Below are 19,394 nucleotides of genomic sequence, written 5' to 3' on the forward strand. Positions count from 1 at the left end.
CTGAATGTCAGGCTACACAGGTACACCCCTATTGTTACTAAGGAACCTGTAAAACTCCATCCAGAATAAAAGGCATGTTTCACTTATTCATTCAAAAAATATCTCGAGTGTGCTAAGTGCTGGGCCCTGTCCTAGGTGCTGGGAAGTAAGATAAAGCCCTGGCATGACAGTGTCCATAACCGTTCTCCCAAGAGATTCATGAAGTAGCAGTGAGAGATTAGAAGATGAGTGAAACCTCCTTCTCCTCCTAGGTGAACAGTGATGAGCCCCAGTATAAAGGAAACACGGTGTAAAGTTAGGACCAGCTGGAGGGCAGCAATAAGGCCTCATGCCCCCCTCCTTTTGCCATTTCTTCCATTTATGCCAGACATGGTCCTTCATTGCGGATCCAAAGGAAACAGAATGAATGGTGCCCTGAATGATGGCTGGGCTGCCAGCTGTGCCCTAAGCCTTGCAAGTCCATCTGAAGGAGCCAATGACCCTTTCTAATACATACTGACAAAATCCATTTTAATAGCCACACCATTTAATCACCTCCAGGGAGTTACCAGGTCAGCAGTGCCATTTCTTGTGGTGCTAATAGGAATTTTCATACATAGGGCTGAGGCTCAACAAACAAAATGCCAGCAATTCTGCAGTACATATGTATCTTTGGAAAAGCAAAGGTCACTCAGAATAAAACTTAACAGCCTGTTATTAGAGTCAACAGGTGCTCCAACACAATAGTCCTTGTATACCATGTCACAGAAATGAAGCACCAACTCAACCACCAAATTCACTATTGTATGTACGCTGGTATGTGGGTCAGTGTGGGTGTGTCAGAAAGAGAAAGAAGGGGTGCGGGGATGCACATGCAAACCTAACAGTAATGATAACACTTGCTGCCATTTAGTGTTTTACATTAGCCAGATCCTATGCTAAGTGTGCTTTATATGAATCAGCTCCCAATCACTTGATGAGAAAGGTCCTACTGTCCTTATCTTATTAATTCTGAAACAGGCTCAGCAGAGAGGTGAAGTCACTGACTCATGCTTGTGAAACTAGTAAGCGAGGAGTCAGGATTGGAATTCTAAACTCTGTCCTATTTTAAATCCAAATCTAAGCTCTGAAGCCCTAAGCAACAGTGATTCCCTGTGGTCACCACAATTCATTCAAGGAATCTCTTAGGACCCTTCATGATAAGGGCAAATGACTATGCAACAGTTATATTGAAACCGACAGGAGTCTCGGCTAGACAAGGTCTGAATCACTCTCATCAGCCCCAAAATAAGAAAGAGCTTCATGTTCTGGCTGCTCTGTCCACACCTCAAAAGGAACTCTGTTAGGTTAATGGGGTATTTTTGTTTTCTGTTTCTGTTTAAAAGTTTCTTCTGAGTAAAAATATTTGAATGGCGTTGGACAACAAAAGGTATAAAGAGCTGGTATGTGACACTTGTTTTCTCTGTTGACCAGGGCCCAGGATTGGGGGTCTGGGCAGCACTGTGGGGCGGGTGTCTCTCCTGACCATACCCAGGGTGCCAAGCCAGTGCTGGCCAAACCATCAAGGTGCTCATGAATATTCTCCAGGTTCTTCCTCAATGAGGCCTTCAGTGAGAGGCCACGGGGACCTGAGGAGACATGGGGTAGCTTTCATTCCTCTTCAGAACTACAGGACGTGCAGCTGGTCACCTGTGGCCAGGGAAGAAGAGACCCTTGTGTCCTCTCCCTTCCCCTAGCAATGGGACCAACTGGGGAACCATCCCTTCCTGTCATGCGGCTCTCTACTGGAGAGCAAAGCAAAACCAAAATCATCTCTTTGAGACCGTCCTCTATGAATGTGCCACTCCCTTTCATGGGGAATGGTATGTCTAACACTAATTATTAAAGAAACGGATGCGGAGAAAAATCACGGCCCCTTGCTTTTATTCCAATGCCATTTACGTTTCCCACCAGAAAACTCTACGTGGCTGATCCACAGTAAGTTATGCCCTTACTTGATTTATAGAGTAATAAACAGAACGCTAAATAATCTTGGAAATCAAATTGGCCAACCTCATCTCATGGATGAAGGAACAGAGAAATTAGTGCACAGAGAAAGCAACTGGCCCAGAATCAACCAGGCAGCTAACAGCAGAGTCAGGAATAGATCCCAGAGGCATCCTGTCTCAATGAGGATATGTGGGAAAACATACACAGTGTGTAAAACATAAACATAAAAAAAAAATTTTTTTTTTTAAACTCATGCAATGCTATTATTACTAAGAAAGCTAACTGGATGCTAATATGTGTAAAACTACATAATGTGCAAGTAATTCAGTTTCCAATGAGTTTCGTCAAAGCTTCATCACAAAGATTACCAGTTGGTTAGAATGAGGCCAAATTCAAGGAGACCCTTTCTGTGGGTGCCAGGTACCTTTATAGTCAGTGTTTACACCTAACCCTGGCTAGCCACATAAATACATGTTTATGTTCACAAAGAAGAAAAGGATACAAAATGTGGCTAGGCCTGAGCAAGGTGGAGACAGAGGCAGTGAGAATAGCACCTTACTGGAAGTCAGCAAACCTGGATCTTGGTTTGGGCCACCTGTCAACTCAGATCTAAATTTCTCAGTTGAGAACTTCAGTCTCCTTATTTCTAAGGTGAGTGAGTTAGATGGTGTGATTTTCTTAAAGTACCCTTTCAGCTCTAAAATTCTAAATCTGGACAGAGCCTTGCTTTAAAAAAAAAGAAAGAACTAAAGAAAGAAAGAAAGTTCTTTACCATCTTTACACAGTGGAACAACTCCAGTGTGAGTTGAGCTCTGCATTTAAAAAGCCAAAAGAAAACATAGAAAGACTATTAATAAACGAGCAGAAAGCAGAGCGTAGGAGGGTGACATACACCCTGGGTTGAACAGACCAGCCGGTTATCCAGTATCCCAACCACTTAGTGCCTGTTTTCCCTAACAAAAGTGTCTCAGTTTGGATGATAAATTATATGGCTACCCCTATAAGGCACTGGTGTTCTTTATTTTGGGGAATCCTTCAGCATCTCTGACCACCCACAGGCAGAAACACAAACTCCTTAGTGTGTTATGAAGGCTTTGACCTCTCCAGTGAAAACACCATCAGGCATCCCCATTGTCTGCCAATCACACCTGACTCCTTCCAGTTCCTCAAAGGGCAGGAACCACTGCTATTGCTCAGCATCTCTACCCACATCCCACAGGATGGCAAGCTCCTCCACATTCATCTAGACTCAGCTCAATATTGCCTCCTCTGGGAGGTCCTCCCTGCCCTCCACTCCAGATCACTCTACCCATACCTCTACTGGCACCTGGACCCAACCGTTTTACAGCTCTTTCTCGGTCTCTTCTACGATACCTAAAGCTCTATAAAGAATGGAGTTTACCATACTCGCCTTTTTCTCCCTTAGCACACACTTAGCACTCAACAACATGTTTGATGAATTCAATAGAGATGTACATGAAGATTTGCTACCATGATATTGGCCAAATTATCTTTCATCAGCATGAACAAGAAAACAATGGACTTACACTCACCTGGCCCCACCACCATCACCACTACCAGTCTCTTCCCTGGTGTGTCTCATCAGTGTCGTGTGATGAAGGCCAGGGTCTACAACAATCCTTAGCTGCACGCCAGGTCTGCTGCTCAAAAGAGTGATCTCGGACAAGTTACTTACCCTATCTTAATTCAGTTCCTTCAGGATCCATGGGGAAAGACAACTTTCCTTCATGGAAAGTTATAAACAGTGCACCAAGAGGAGTACCAAGGGTTGATCCTGGCACAGAGAACATAGGTCATAAGGGGTCATTTAGCTTCAGTGGTGATCATTTCCAGCCAGAACAGATCAAACTAGAAAAAGAATGTCCCCTTCTTCCCCAAAAAGATAAGCCCCACCTGGAATTATATGGTTTTATGTCCCTTACTATGTCCCAGAGCTCAGATGCAAAACCTCTGCACCACAACCACTATCCTTCTCTTTCCAAATCCTGCTTTTCTTCTTTTCTAATTATCCCCGACAGAAACGCCAGCACAAGGAACAGAGCAGAAAAGGCGAGGACTTACAACTCAGGACAGGCTGTGGTCAAATAAGGAAGAACTTTTTGACTGCCACTCTGATTCAACTGCGAAACAGACTCAAAAGGAATTCTTGGGAAAAGGTCACGTAGAGAGCATTCAAGTCTGGGGAAGGATCATATGACCTCATGGCAGGACAATGAAACCTCCAGTTAACTATGTATACCTGGAACAAAACACTCCCTCCATCAGCAGCAGTTACTGGTGCTCAAGCAGCAAACAGTGGAAACGGGCTGATAAAATGAGAGTTCTGAGGCTCATCCAGGGGACAAAAGGAGGAAAGGAAAGCTCCCTTACAGCTTTCCTCTACCCAGGAAACAGAGCATAGGCAGCAAGGCAGTAGCAACAGAAACAAACGGGATGACAACGTTTCAGAAACACAACATGTGCTGGTGGTTGTTTTTATTACAGAGAGACAGGATAACAGGGAAGTGAAAAACACAGGAGTTCTGGAACCAAAGTGCCTGAAATGAACTCCAGCTCCTGTACTTAACTAGCTGTGTGACCTTGTGCAAGTTCCCTAACCTCTCTGTACCTCAGTTTTCACCTCTGGAAGATGAAGATAACAGATAACGGTACTTATACTCCAATTGTACTTATACTCCATTAGTATTACAAATACTAATTTCTCAGATAGTACAGTACTGGGCAAACAATTAATGCTACATAAGTGTTCAACAAATAAACAGATTAACATCCAGTACTCACTCAACAGCAGCTTACATACGACCTTGTGCTTAAAAACTACTACTGGCATTGCCATCCTAAATCTCAACGGTGTATTTTACGTTGACTCCTAGGTGTTCGACTTGTTGACCAACAAATCCTCTTCTTGACCATGAGGACACAACAACTTTAAAACCCAGAGGTCACTGTGATGTGGTGAGATGAAAACTGATGGTTTTCTACACAGTTAATCAAACTGTATTCATCCCAAGAATAAATGAAAGTAAGATAAACATATTATGTGGCCAGTCATTTTCCAAGCTGTTGTATTTGGATTGGAAGAAAATGGACAACACATTACAGTCCCTGCCTGCCATCACAAAGCTGCCGGTCTGGCAGAGAAGACAGACACTGAAAACCAAACGTGTACAAAAAAAACCCCAATTGCCGATAAACTAATTTACAGTGAGAAGAGCTTCAAGTAAACTAGAAATCCTGTTCCTACGAGACCAACCCACCTCTTGCACGCAATCAGGATTATACAGAATTCGAGCAGTGGGGTTCAATGTATGAATGGTCTCAGGTTCACTCTGACAAGCATCTGTTTAGGATTGTGAACCCTCTATTGTAAGCTTTCTAACCACCCACCCCCTCACCTCACCCATTCTCCCATTCTTGCTGCTTTTCTCAAAAAGGCTACCGTCCATTTATTTAATTTCTCCTTCCTATCTTACCATCACATACACATATTGCCTCACCAAATTTCTTCACTTATCACCCTGATTGCAGTTTTCCATGTTCTAAAACTTCTTGCGTCACACACTTATAGAAATAATGCTATTTATTCCAGAAGTTACCTGTTACCTGTATCCAATTTTTATAGCGTCTACTAGTTTAAACCTCAGAGGGCAACATTATGTCTGTTATTTTGAAGTTTGAGTTGGTATTCTGTGGTGGAAGGGCAATTAGGGCAGACATACACTGAAACTGTTGCCCCATAAACCCTCAAAATAATTCTCATTTAATCTAAAAAGCAACACAATGAGACACAAAAGTTAATTTTCCATGAGTCCTTAAGCATACTGTACACCAGACTATGTTAGGCATTATACAAAGGTGAAAACTAAAACAGGAACTCGGCAGGTTCATGCTCCAAGTTCAGTAGTCCTTTTCTGCTGGCCGTCTATGAACTATAAGCACACTTGAGGTGTAACAGAAAAGTGCCCCCCTTTGAAAAGTTTCAACCAACGTTCAGATCATCAGTCCATAAATAAATATTTGAGTAAATGCAGAAGTAAAATAACTCATGTTATTTAATTGCATACAAAGTTAGCATCCGTGGTCAACTGTGTTTCATCCATATCATAGAAAACATGTTTTGTGGCACAGGTAAGCTCAAGGTTTTTGCTGATAGTTCTACATACAGGGAAAGCATTTCTGCACTTCTATTAAGCTTCATTGGATAGAATAAGATAATCTCACATCTGAGGGGCTGGGGAACCCAGTGGGATTTATCATCTAGGGGTGCCCGTTAGTTACCAACAGGGCTTTAGTTGTGTCAGCAATTCCAATGTCTCATCCTTATCCTTACAGGTCTACATCAGGATACCCAGATATGATCTCCGTGATGCATTTACCCTAATTAACATAGATGGGACCAATTCCTCAACCAGAATGCTAGTTTATTTACTGATAATTAGGGCTTTATCTCTTTCCAGTGACTAAATTAATGTAACTCCCAGAGGAGTTTCAGGGAAACCACACAACCCTGCTTTCAACACTGCTTTACAAATTGGAACAAAGAGCATTAGAAGAACTTCCCACTGAATTTCCATGGGAAAAACTGAAATGCTAAAAGACTATTTTTTTAGAATTTTTAAAAACGTGGTCAAACATTATCCTGAATTTAGTCTATGGACAAAAATGTAATTCAATAGGTAGGGTAATTATTTAAACAACTTCCCACTAGGTGAACTTTTAAAAGAGGTACCCTGAGCTCCAAAAGAAATGTTCTGTGTGTCCTTTTCGTGGGTACATCTCCAGGAGTCAGCACAGGACTCGGAACTTAGATGCCCCTTAATTTTCTGAGTACATAAATGAAGAAATAAATATATTCTTCTTGATCATTACCATGAATTTTTCATCCAGGAAAAACAATAGTTATTCAAAGGTAAAGTTATTTGAGTGTACATAAGTGAATAAAATCTTGCTCTTCACCTTAAAATATGAATTACCTTCATTACTACAAACAAAATATTAATGGAAAAAAACGTAAGTTTTCATAAAGATGACTGCCACAGAATGTTATTAATTCTAATTCATTTTGTGCAGGAAATCTACACAAATTGTTGATATACCTACCTACATGCATGTGGCAACAATTACAGAATGTGAAAAATAATGAATTTAGAAAGAGATTCATAAAAATAACTATATATAAAAACACTTCCTATCTGAAAATCTGTAATAAAGAGACCACAATGCAAAAGTTCCACAATTGGGCTATAAGAAAACCTGTCAAAAGCTGGAATTTTCAATACTTGATAGCCAAACTTATCAATGACATCTTGCACATCATCATTTATACCAACCCACTGAGACATGTATTTCCCTAAAGCCAATTCTACAATTGTAGAAAGACGGGTATGCTGACTTTGCCAGAGATTTGATAAAAAGTCCCTCATCCCCTTGTAATTCCTGCGTATATTCCTAGTGAATATTCACATTGTTGCTTACCACTATCATAAACTAGTGTAGTTTATATCAAGACATTGAGAATCTGTAAAGTAAGTTGCAGGCAAGGCAAAACTTACCAAGCACAATGACCACCGTCTTCAGAAGACTCATCATGGTATCGCGATTTCTCCGGGGTCCAGAACTATGCCGAGACATTCTCATAGTCCTCTGGCGAACGTAGCCAAAAATATGAGCATAGAGAACCACCATTACGACAAAGGTCACCAAGTTGAAAATGGCCCAGAAGACTAGGTAAGAGTCACTGTAGAGGGGTGCCATGTTGGAACAATTTTCAATATCACAGATGCAATTCCAGCCCACGCTGGGAATGGCACCCATAACGATGGCCATAGTCCAGATGACCACAATCACCACCACTACCCGCCGGTTGCTCATCCGTGTGTGGAGCTGCATGCGGAAAACTGTAATGTGCCTCTCAATCGCAATGGCCAGTAAATTGGCCACAGATGCCGTCAGACTGGTGTCAATGAGACCCTGACGAAGGAGCCACGTGCTGACCGTCAGTCTCCGGGTGTTAGGTCCTGTGTTGAACATTAGGTAGAAGTAGGCCAACCCGGCAAAGAAGTCTGCAGCAGCCAGATTAGCCATTAAGTAATAAATAGGAAAATGGAAGCGGCGGTTGACATAGATTGCCACCATGACCAGTAGGTTGGCCAACATGATGAAGATACAGACGGTGATTCCAAGTCCCATCACCAGTTTGCTGACTGTGTTCCATTCTGTGGCAAGATACTTTCCACTCCGGTTATAAAAAAAGGCGATGGATTCATTGTAGAAGCACTGTAGTTCATTCATGGCTGTGAACTAAAAAGGAAAAGAAGAAAGATGAAAAAAAGAAACAGAAAGAAAAAAGAAACCGCAGATCCAAATTTAAAGACATATAGATAACAGAAGACTTCTCTGGCAAATGTGGCAAAGACAAAAAAAAAAGCAAAGAATTTGAAAATCTGATCCTGCATAATGTTCTGTGATTACATTGAAACCCCAAGGTTTCTCACTCTATTACTGTCCTCAAGATTAAAGACAGTTGGAGTTACATAAATGACAAGGTCTGTGCTTGGTGGTTGCACATCATTGAAGTCTACGAGAAAAGCCACAAGGCCCAGAAATCTCGCTTAAAATACATGAGACAGATGAGAATTCTGCAAAGCACTGCAATTGGAATATTTACCATAGTGAAATCTACTTTGACCTGTTATTTAGGGAATCTGTAAACATAGTTGGTTTATAGATAGGGTATGATTGCCCTATTATTCTGCATTTCTGTTCTCACATAGAATATTCGATCTGTGACAGACATTTTTAAAGTGAGTCCCCAAGAGGACAGTCCCAACATTTCAAAGAAGTCACTGTGCATCAAAGCTTCTTTGCCCAAAGCCAGCATTTGCTGTTCAACATTCCTGTGGTCTGCACTGTCTACCCCCACGACTCCTTATCCTCAGAATAGCATTCACCAACCAATCGATGACGTTTGAGAACTTTTTTCTTTTTTGGAGGACATAAGAAATATGTTACCTAATGTAACCTCCAAAGAGGAGTTGACACTTTGACACTGCTCTACAAAAAAAGAGATGTGTACTTAGATGTCTTTTACAATATAGAGTGATAAATTATTATGTGTTTTTTTATTTTTCCACATCGTCAGTTAGAATATATTTGCTTATTCATTATTTATACCTCACTGGAATCCAAGAAAAATTGAGGAAGTTTATAATAGAATAATATAGGTAGTCATTAAATTATTAAAATACGAGAAAATAAAAGTAACAGAGAGAAACTAGAAAATTACACATCAAGTAGAATAAATCACTTTTCCTGAAGGCTTAAGTTTGAGATCCCTAGAATTAGAAAATATTTCTTGAAGACAGCTCACATCCTACCTTTTTCCTTTTTATCTTGCACTGTGTTTTAATTAATAACTCAGCAAATGTGAATGTTAACACTATTTTATTTTCAATGACAGTTAACAGTCTAATATATTGTTTCAGGTGTGAAGCACAGTCAACCACTATTTTTTACCAAATCATCTGCCGAATATCTACAGGTTGTACGTAAATGTTTACCAAACACTGAAAGTTTCAAAACAGTGCAAAACGCTTGTTAGTCTTCTACTTGTCCAGAAATCTAGAGTCTCTGTCTTCATTTAGACTTGACTACCTTTTAGATCATGCTTATATCATTACACTTACCACGTTGTATAATAATTTCTAGCTTTACTTGTCTGTTTCTTAAAGAAATCACAGGGCAAAGGAGGAGTGAAGACCTCATCTTACACATGTTGGTATCTTCTGTAGCTTCCACAGAACCTCATTCATTTGAGATCTCAGAATTTGGCTTGTAGTGTCCCATTCGACCCCAAATCTTGCCATTACTCTGGGTAATTCTTCTAATTTTCTTGCTTTTCAGTTTCTTGACCTCATCTCTGATGACTTTCTCTTTCATTACAACACAACTGCTCACTCCCATGGTCACACCCTGGACTTTGTAACCAGTCAAAACTATCTCCCTTTGGAAATAATTAACTTATACATTCTAAATACTCACCACACTTTCCATTCTTCCAAATTTCTCATTTTATCCCCAATACATCGATTCTTTGAAGTCCTCTATTTCCTTAATAGCCTATCTGTTCTCCCAGTGAATTACCCTCTATGTCTTCCCCTTTTCCCTTATCCAGCTTAGATTCCATCGTATACCATTCCAACATCTTTATTGCTAACACAGACACACATTATCTTCTTGAAGACTTTGAAGTCAAATATCCCTCAGAATTCAAAATTTTTTCTGGTTTAAAGACCAGTTACATATTACGTAATCAATATGTGATATAACATCCCCATCAAAATTTGGGACAGCACTCCAGTATCATACACATTAATTTCTAAAGCAAAACATATAAATATATACACTAAATGTGATAAAGGTTATAAATAGCCTCAAATCCATTCATTCAGAGCAAGTTTTACTACTGAGTTATGAAAAAATTTTCAGTCTCCAGACCCTCTTGAAGTTTATAATTTCAGATAAGTGAGCAGAGACCTCTTTATCTTTTAATCTACTTGTCTCACTGTACTTCCATGACAATTTCTTAGAATAACACCAGTCTTGAATGAATGCAATTGGTTGCTACTTCCGTATCTACACCAAGGCTTCTAAAAAGTGTTAGAAAAAAATTAACATATTTGGCAGATTGATTCTTGTATAAATTCATGATGTCTAACCTTAAGTGAGACTTCAGTGCCACAAGAAATCTGATTTTCCTCCTAATTAGCATTCTATACCTTCTCCATAGTGACTATTTTAAACTTATGTACTGTTCTTTTGAACCCCATCTTCCATTTCTCCATCAGCAGTTGCCAAAAGTGGCAAATGGAAATCATCAGATTAGAACTCCTTCACCTTTCTCCCACCAAAAAGACAAAATTACCTATTCAAGAATCCATCCCTTCTTCCTCTTCTGTTGCAACAGAAAAGGTGTACCCTTTGTCATCCAAGTGTTCTGAATCCCATCCATTCCCACTATTTCAAGAAACTTGTTCTATAAATTGCTTCCTTTCTCCTCCTAATGTCTTCAGTCTCCCTCCTTTCACTCTCCTGAATCTTTCCTACGCATCTCAAAAGTTTAGTTTCTGCCATCTTAAAAAAAAAAAAAAAAAAAGTCCCACCTGACCTCATGTTCACCTTCCAGCTTTGATCAGTTTTCTCCTTCTTGGCCAACTGCTCTCTGCTGTCGCTCTTACACTAATTTCTCAATTAACTATAGGATGGCTTCTACCCCTACCCCTCCATCAAACCCACACCAGTCAAATTCTTGAATTCCATAATTCCATATAACTTCCCAGAGTTACACCAACCTTGCGCCTATTTCAATGGAAATTTCTCAGTCCTCACCTTACTGACCTCCTCGGAGCACTAAACATATGACTAAGAGGCTCTTTTTAGAAATGTCTCTCTTTGGCTTTCAGGACATCATACTCTCCTGGGTTTTGATGCTTCTCTCTGGCTGGTCCTCCTCAGTCATTTCTGAGGGTTCCCCATACTCTGAACAATACTTATGTTTCTACATGATTTATGTTTTCATTCAACACACTTTCACCGGGTTTTCTAATATGTCCTCCACGATTTCAATCATCACATATGTCCGAAATACTCCCATATCTATTTAACCCGTACTTCTTTCCTGAGCTCTAGGCAAACATCACACTGCCTACTTGCATCTCTAATTGAGATACCCCATAAGCAGTTCCATCTCTGTGTTCAAAACCAAACTCAAACTCGTAATCTGCCTCATGATCCCCAACTTGTTCCTCCTGTGTTCTCCATTCCAGAGGCTAGCAAACCACTCACGATCTTTCCAGTGTTCTGAGAGCTAGACCTGGAGATGCCTTTTTCTCTCTTCATCCTTATCATTTAATCAATAACCAAATCCTGTAGGTTCTCCTTTCTAAGCATCTGCTCAACCTGTCTCCTATCCCATTCTCATGGCCACCAGCATTATTACTACACTGGCTTCCTAAGTGTTCTTTCTACCCAGCACCACTCTTTTCTCTTGCGATCTTACTAAAAGACAAAGCTGACCATGCTTCTCCCCTCCTGGAAATGCTTCAATGGCTTACAAGTGCACTTAGATAAAAATCGAAACTCTTCTACTATCTTATCAGTCCTCCCTAGCCTCTCCGGTCTCAACCCAAGCTATTCATGACTGCAAACTCTCTGCTTCAGCTATATTTAATGTGCTGTGCTTCTCACACATCTGGTTCAGTGAGGACAGTGATTTTCTGCATCAGAATCACCCAAAGGGTTTGTCAAACACAGAGCTCTGAACACATCCTGAAAATTTCTGACTTTATTAGATCTGAGGTGGGGCCCCAGGTGCTGGTCCAGGGACTACACTTTGAGCACCACTGACCTAGAACAACCTTCCCAGTTTCACCTATATTCCTTCATCCATCAGTTTAAATATTGTTCTTTCTAGTCATTTTCCCATAGCCCTTCCTACTTCTGGGCAAGGTGTTTCCTACCACAATACCCTGCATTACTCCTATAGCAACACTCCTATAACCCACTGTACAATAATTGGTTCAATAGCTATTGACACCTCCCCACACTAAGCTATAAACACTGAGGGCAGAGCTTCTAGCTTTCTTGTTAATTGCTCTATAGAGCCAACTGTTAGACATTTTAGATGCTAAATGTGTATTGACTGCATTAATAAATTAAAGATAATTCCAAAAATGTTTACACTTTACAAGTTTCCTTTCTGCAAAGGACGTTTAAAAATATATAAATACAAACACAAAACTCTGTTCTTTCCTTTAGCCCCTGTAACCATTTACTTTCACTGGACAAAGAAATTTTTAAATCAAACACAAAACACATAGTATTTCACAGCACTCCAACTTCTGAACACCAACTGCCAACAATGCTAAGCAGTGATATTATGTAGCCTCTTTGCTCTTCTGTAAAAAGAAAAAAAAAACTATACAGTTAAGGATGACAAAATAAAGTTGTCTTTTTACGCCATATATACTAATATGAATAAAACTGACAGATTTTCTCTAATGGTACCCCATACATTTACTCGCAAATGGTAGGTGACCCACTCCTATGCCATCTCTTAGCTCTGGAAAATTGAGTAGTGACACCATAAAAACCATGCCATATATGACATAATTTACATTATTTTTTGAACCTCAGTTTGGTCATCTATGAAATGAGGAAATTTGACTAAATTATACATAAGGTCTATTTCAGATTTAAAATTCTATACAAAGAATTCTGGGTAAGAACTCTGTTTCATAAAAATTGCCAGCTAAATATTAAAACAATAGGAAACATACCAGGAATAAAAATAAGGGTGGAATATACCTGAAAAAAGTCCGAGGAGTTTCAGCTAGATTTAGCACAACAGGACTGAACTGAAAGAAGAATTAAATCTCCTCTCCTATTATCTGCAAAAAGCAACAAGTCTGGAGAATTAGCGACAGAGACCCTGGCAGAACCTCTAGTAGTGATCAGAAGGGCAGTATGAATGGGCTTTCTTACTTCTGCAGGACCTGATGGATTTAAGCAGAAATCCACAGCAAGCTCTGGGAGAATTCAACTCAGCCATGAATAAGTTGGACTATGCATCGCTAAGGTAGTAGTGGCTATAATGATACAGCAAACAGAAAAAAATACAAATTTATTCTCTAATAATCCTAGAGGTCAGAAGACCAAAATGAGTCTCACTGGACTAAAGTCTCACTGGGCTAAAATGGCAAGGTGTTGGCAGGGCTGTTCCTTTCCAGAGACTCTAGAGAAGAATTTTTCTTGTCTTTTCCAGCTTCTAGAAACTGCCCACATTCTTTGGCTCATGGCCCCCCTCCATCTTCAAAGCCAGCAATGGCCAGTCAAGTCCTTCTCATATTGCATCATTCTAATGCTGACTCTTCTTCCCTCTTCATTTTAAGGACGCTTTTGATTATACAGGGCCCACCAAGATAACCTATGATAATCTCTCCATCTCAAAATCCTTAACTTAATGACATCTGAAAAGTCCCTTTTGTCATGTAAGGTAGCATATTAACCGGTTCTAGAGATTAAGTAATGAACATCTTTGAAAAGCTGTTATTGTGCCCACCAAAGAAATGAAAACAACTTCTGAATTAAAAACAGCAATTCAGGCAATGAAATAAAGTATAAAAATTCCAGAAAACTGAAATGGCAACTAGAAGACATTCACCTACCACTCACAGAAGAAGGTCAAAGATGACAAAAATAAAAGGAAAGGAGGCACATAGAGGAACCAATCTAGGTATACTAGAAATCCAAGAAAGACTAGGACAAAGCTGAAATAACACATCTTGAAACATAAGAAAAGTTAGCGCTTAAGAAAGAAGACCTCAGATTACCTTTCAAGTTTATATAAATTCAAAAGAGTTAATTAAAAGCAACAAAAACTTAGATATAACTTGGTTAGATTTTAGAATCTCAAGGGTAAAGTTAAAAATTCTCAAAGTACAAAAAATAAACAAAAAGTAAACATCAAATATCTAGGGAAAGAGAGAAAGAACAGGATATTAATCAAGCCTCTGCTGCAAAATTCCAAAGGACAGAAGACAAGCAATTAACATCTCCATTAGATGGAAAAAATGTCTGAGATCCATAAATGCCACCGCCAAGGACTATATACTGATGTTCTCTTGTGGGGACAATAAAGAATAGTCCCAGAGATGTGGGAACTCAGAAAGCACAGCATCTACCTTTCCTTCCTAAAAAAGATACAAATGCAAGCAAGCCATGAGAAAAATAAAACTGAAAAACAATAGAATAAAAACCCTGGCAGCAAGCATCAAAAACCCACAAAACGTGAGCCTAAGTAATTGTTCTTCATATGGTTATAAGATTTAAAACAAATATCAAAAGTAATTCTTGAAAGTATAATTATAAAAATAATAATTTAATAATAATCTGGAATCAAAATTACTGTATCAATAAGAACGTGAAAATAAGGGAACACAAGTATGTACATATCTGTTAATTTTATTATTACACAGCTAAGAATCAAAACATACTATCTAAATTGTAATGATAATTTTCAAAAATAAGTTTAATATGATGATTTGAAAACCACCAAACTGAGTAACTAATATACTAAAGTAGGATAACTACTTTTCATATTACTGGAGAAAACGAGTGAAAACAGGGAGGAAAGATAAACAATTTATAGAATGGCAATTTTGTGAAACGTATGCAGATTTCCTTTTCTTCTTTGGAAATGTAACAATATTTATTGCAAGAAATTTACAGAAAAACAAATATGTAATCAGGCAAAACTCAATAGATATATTTTTAAAGTTTATTATTCTAAAATCCAAATCACTAGAATTAGAACTTTCTCTGTCATAAATTACAGAAATCTGCCCTTCCCAAAAAACAAAGATGTAAATAAAATAGGATTAACCCAAAAACAAATTGTCCTCAAAGCTAAAAAGGGCATATTCATGCCCTTTGCACATCCACCAATTACATCTAGGAATGATGGGGTGGAGGGAGGAGGCGTCGCTGGCTACTCTACAGAACAGATGTTCCAAATCTCAGAAATTTACCTCACCCTATCATGTGATCTCAAACAAAGTCATAACAAATCTGCCAAGCCTAAACTCCTTCTAAGGAGGCACATATGGTGTTCATCTTCACTACGCACTTCATGTATTCATTCGCACATTCACAAACATTTTTGGAATGCCAGGTGTGGGCATGGCACTGCACTGCACTATGCTTTCAGGGATGCCAAAACAACACACCTGAGTGCCTGCTGTGGGGCCACTCACAGTCCATCCAATGTCTTTTTTAATCTCTTGAAAGACAATTACATTTTCACTAGCCAAGTGGAAAAGGGAATACATGGCACAAGCTCACAAACCAGTAATTAAACCTATGTGATTTAGCAAGTACTTGCATAAGAATGTAAATATGTACTCTACCGTCATTCTAAAAGAGATTTTAATCTATGCTGGATAAAGGACCAGTCATAAGACATAAATCAAGCCGACTTGGTTTCCCACTTCTGTTAACGTACAACATGGAGGATTTCTTCCTGATTCTGATGCTCACCAGCTAACCTGGTCTTCAGTTAAGTCTCATAAATGCTCTGAGTGTCAACTTTCTCATTTGTAAAGTAAGGTATAAATCACCTCTAAGGCCTCTTCAATTCTAGTTCTTAAATCTAAAATAATCAGAGACCTTCCACATATTTCTTCCCCCCAAAAAAAATATTTACAAAAGAGAGAGCATGGAATTAAATGCCATTAAGTCTCTATTAACATGAAAAATAGTTCCCACACTTTTTATAGCCTCAAATTAGAAATAATAAAAACATGGAATAATCTGCCACTAGACCTAGAAAATAGGCCACAAAATAATGCTGATATTAAACTAAAAATATTTTAAAGATGGAATCCTTAAAATAGCTAAAGAATATGAAACCACTAGATCATTAAGGTTTATTTTGAAAAGTACATAAAATGCTACTTCTTAAAAGTAAAAATGTATCTGAACATGATGTACACATATGTAAAGAGAAACTATGGAAAATAAATGATAAATCAATGAAAATACTTTGTATCTTTTACAGTCCCTTGTAACAGGCTGAGATAAAGTGGGCAACATCATACTTGTCAAATTTCCAAAGAGACAGCATTTTGAGTTGGTCCTGAGAGAAAGGAAAGGAAAAATTTACTGAAAACACGAAGACATGCTGGAGAAATGTAAGTAGTCTTTTAGATGTACTGCTGAGCCAAAAGGGAACTACAATCCAACGTGATAAGCTGCCCTGGCAACAGAGTGTCAGATTATGGAGACAGGCCATTAAATACTATTGGGAAAAGAAGATGAGCCCTTAGCTTTGACTGAGGAATTGAGTTAGAACTGAGACCTAATCACTAGCTAGGAGTCTTGCATATCTCCATATCAGTAAAAGAATAAACCAGGGGGGAAAAAAGAAAAAGAAAAGAATCTACTCAGTTGTAATGGTAAAAACAAGGGAATTGGTCTGTTTTAGTTCAGGCTCTAGGTTGGGAAATATTAGGTTGGTGCAAAACTAATTGCAGTTTTTTTCAATTATTTTTAACCTTTTAAACTGCAATTACTTTTGCACCAACTTAATAAATAAAAGATTCCCTTCAGAAATCATGATTCAAAACCTATTAAGTTACACAGGCTGGGATTTGAACTTAAGACTGTCAAGTCTGAGAACCCACAAAAGGAGAAGTTAACAGAAACTGGAGTCCTGAGCTTGTGATATCCCCATCCTCCTCCCATTCCATGTACCTGGCACTAGTAAGCATCAAGCGTCTCCAAAGGGCCACATCTCAGTGCAGCCACTCAGGACTCTCTCAGATCAGCCCCACTAAAGATGCATCCATCATCCCAAAGAATAATACACAACAGGGATAGCACATGTGAGAAACCGCAGAACAGTCCGCAGCAGGATTGGGCCCCAGAATATCAGACTTGAGACAAAACTAAACGGATTGAGTTTTTGTATTCCCCTTTTCTACTTCAACTGGTTCAAGAGTTACACTTTCTATTTCTATTCTTTAATGCTTATTCTTAATATTTTAATGTGCATACAACTTTTAGTCTAAAGGTCATCCTTTTCCCTTGATAAGCTTTCATTCCGACGCCTCTGCTCCCATCTTACATGTTGCTGTTATTGAGCACTTACTTCCATTTGTTTTGAAATGTAAGTATGTGATATTACTGTTTTGCTTTATATTTTCAAAGTTTATTTATTTGGTTATCGTTTTATGAAGCCAGGACAGCCATGTGATAAGAACAAACAAGGAAAGTAAAAGTAAAATAAACTATCAGCCAATATTACTTAAGAACATAAATGGAAAGTTCCTAAATAAAATATATTTCGTACTTATAATATATTGTACAATTATATATTTTACATATCACATATAATTATATATTATATAAATAGCATATATAAATATGATATGTATCATAATGACTTAGGGTTTATTGCAGAATAGAAAAATGAATGCAAACATTTAAAAATCTGGTGATAATTCACCACATGAACAAAGTCAAGGAAAAAGAAAAGGCTAGTGATCACCTCAATAGACATGGAAATGCATTTGGTAAATTTTAATATCTTTTCATGATAACTTGGCAATCTAGGATTAGACGGGAACTTCCTTAACTTGATAAAAGGTGTATAACAATTATCATGGTCATGGAAGTACTCCCCTTTAAAACACAAACAAAACAAAGTTGACTCCATCACTGGCTTTTAGCACGTACTGGTGATCATAGCCAAAACAATAAGAAAAACTAAACAAAAGGAAAAGACCAGAAAAGAAAAAAAACTTACTGTTTTTCACAAATGATATTAGGTTGGTGCACAAGTAATTGCAGTTTTTGCAATTAATTTTAAGCCTTTAAACCGTACTTTTGCATCAACCTAATATACTCACTTACATATAAGGCAAGATCATTTGCAAGCCAACTATATCAAGAGAGTTTAGCAAATTTGCTGGATTAAATATCAGGCCACGTGAATCAACTGTGTTCTTACAGAAACACCAGAAAAAAAATTTTTTTAATTATTTCAAGAACAACACATTTACAACAACAAAAGCTCTAATAGTATCTAGGAATGAGTCTAAATATTCAAAAACTTACAAGAAAACCTAAGTAAATGAAGAGAGAAAATATTTCATGGGCAGAGAAAGATGTTAAGGTGTCAATTTTCCCAAAGTATGTATATTCAATGCAACAAAATGACAATCCCAAGAGTTTTTCATGAAGCTTGACAGGCTCCCTGAATATTGACAGGGAAGCACAAAAGAACCAGAGTGTCCAAGATAACTTGATGACAAAGACCTAGATGTCCTATGGAAAACCACATGTTATTTTAAAGTGATAGCAGTAAAGATACTGTTATATTATCACGAAATACACGAATGGAGAGCCAGAAACACACACTTGTAACTTGAGATGAGACATGGCTTTACCCCTCAATGGTGAAAATGGCATAACTGTTCATCTACATGAAAAAAATAAAATACACAGAATATCTATGCCACATCATACACAGAAATCAATTTCAGGTGACATAAAGATATGTAAAGAGGAAATAAAGAATCATGAATACGGGGATTTTTCTAAACAAGACCAAACACTGACAAAATTTGACAAATTAAAAAGTCATACCTCTGTGCTACAAAAGGCTTTGTAATCAGTGAAAAGAAAAGCTGAAGACCAGTAGAAAGTTTGGCAATGCACGTTCAAAAAGGCTTAGTTTACAGTGAAATGTAGACTTTCTACACATCAAAAAGGAAAAGCCAAACAATCCAACGGTAAAATAGACAAAGATGGGTACAGGAAATTCACAGAAGAGGAAAGAATGGCCA

General features: G+C 38.3%; 1 protein-coding gene across 9 annotated transcripts in view; it reads right to left on the reverse strand.

The window, feature by feature from the left end:
* The window catches only part of LPAR1 (lysophosphatidic acid receptor 1), a 197,085-nt gene that overhangs the window by 42,341 nt on the left and 135,350 nt on the right, over positions 1-19,394 (reverse strand). For all 9 annotated transcript variants that reach the window (XM_074330820.1, XM_019749562.2, XM_019749567.2 and 6 more), the window contains one exon: positions 7,542-8,289. In XM_074330820.1, coding sequence (XP_074186921.1) covers positions 7,542-8,289 — 748 coding nt within the window. The remainder of the gene's footprint in view (positions 1-7,541; positions 8,290-19,394) is intronic.

The sequence above is a fragment of the Rhinolophus sinicus genome, linkage group LG04 (assembly GCF_036562045.2).
Source record: "Rhinolophus sinicus isolate RSC01 linkage group LG04, ASM3656204v1, whole genome shotgun sequence".
In the NCBI taxonomy this organism is placed as follows: domain Eukaryota; kingdom Metazoa; phylum Chordata; class Mammalia; order Chiroptera; family Rhinolophidae; genus Rhinolophus; species Rhinolophus sinicus.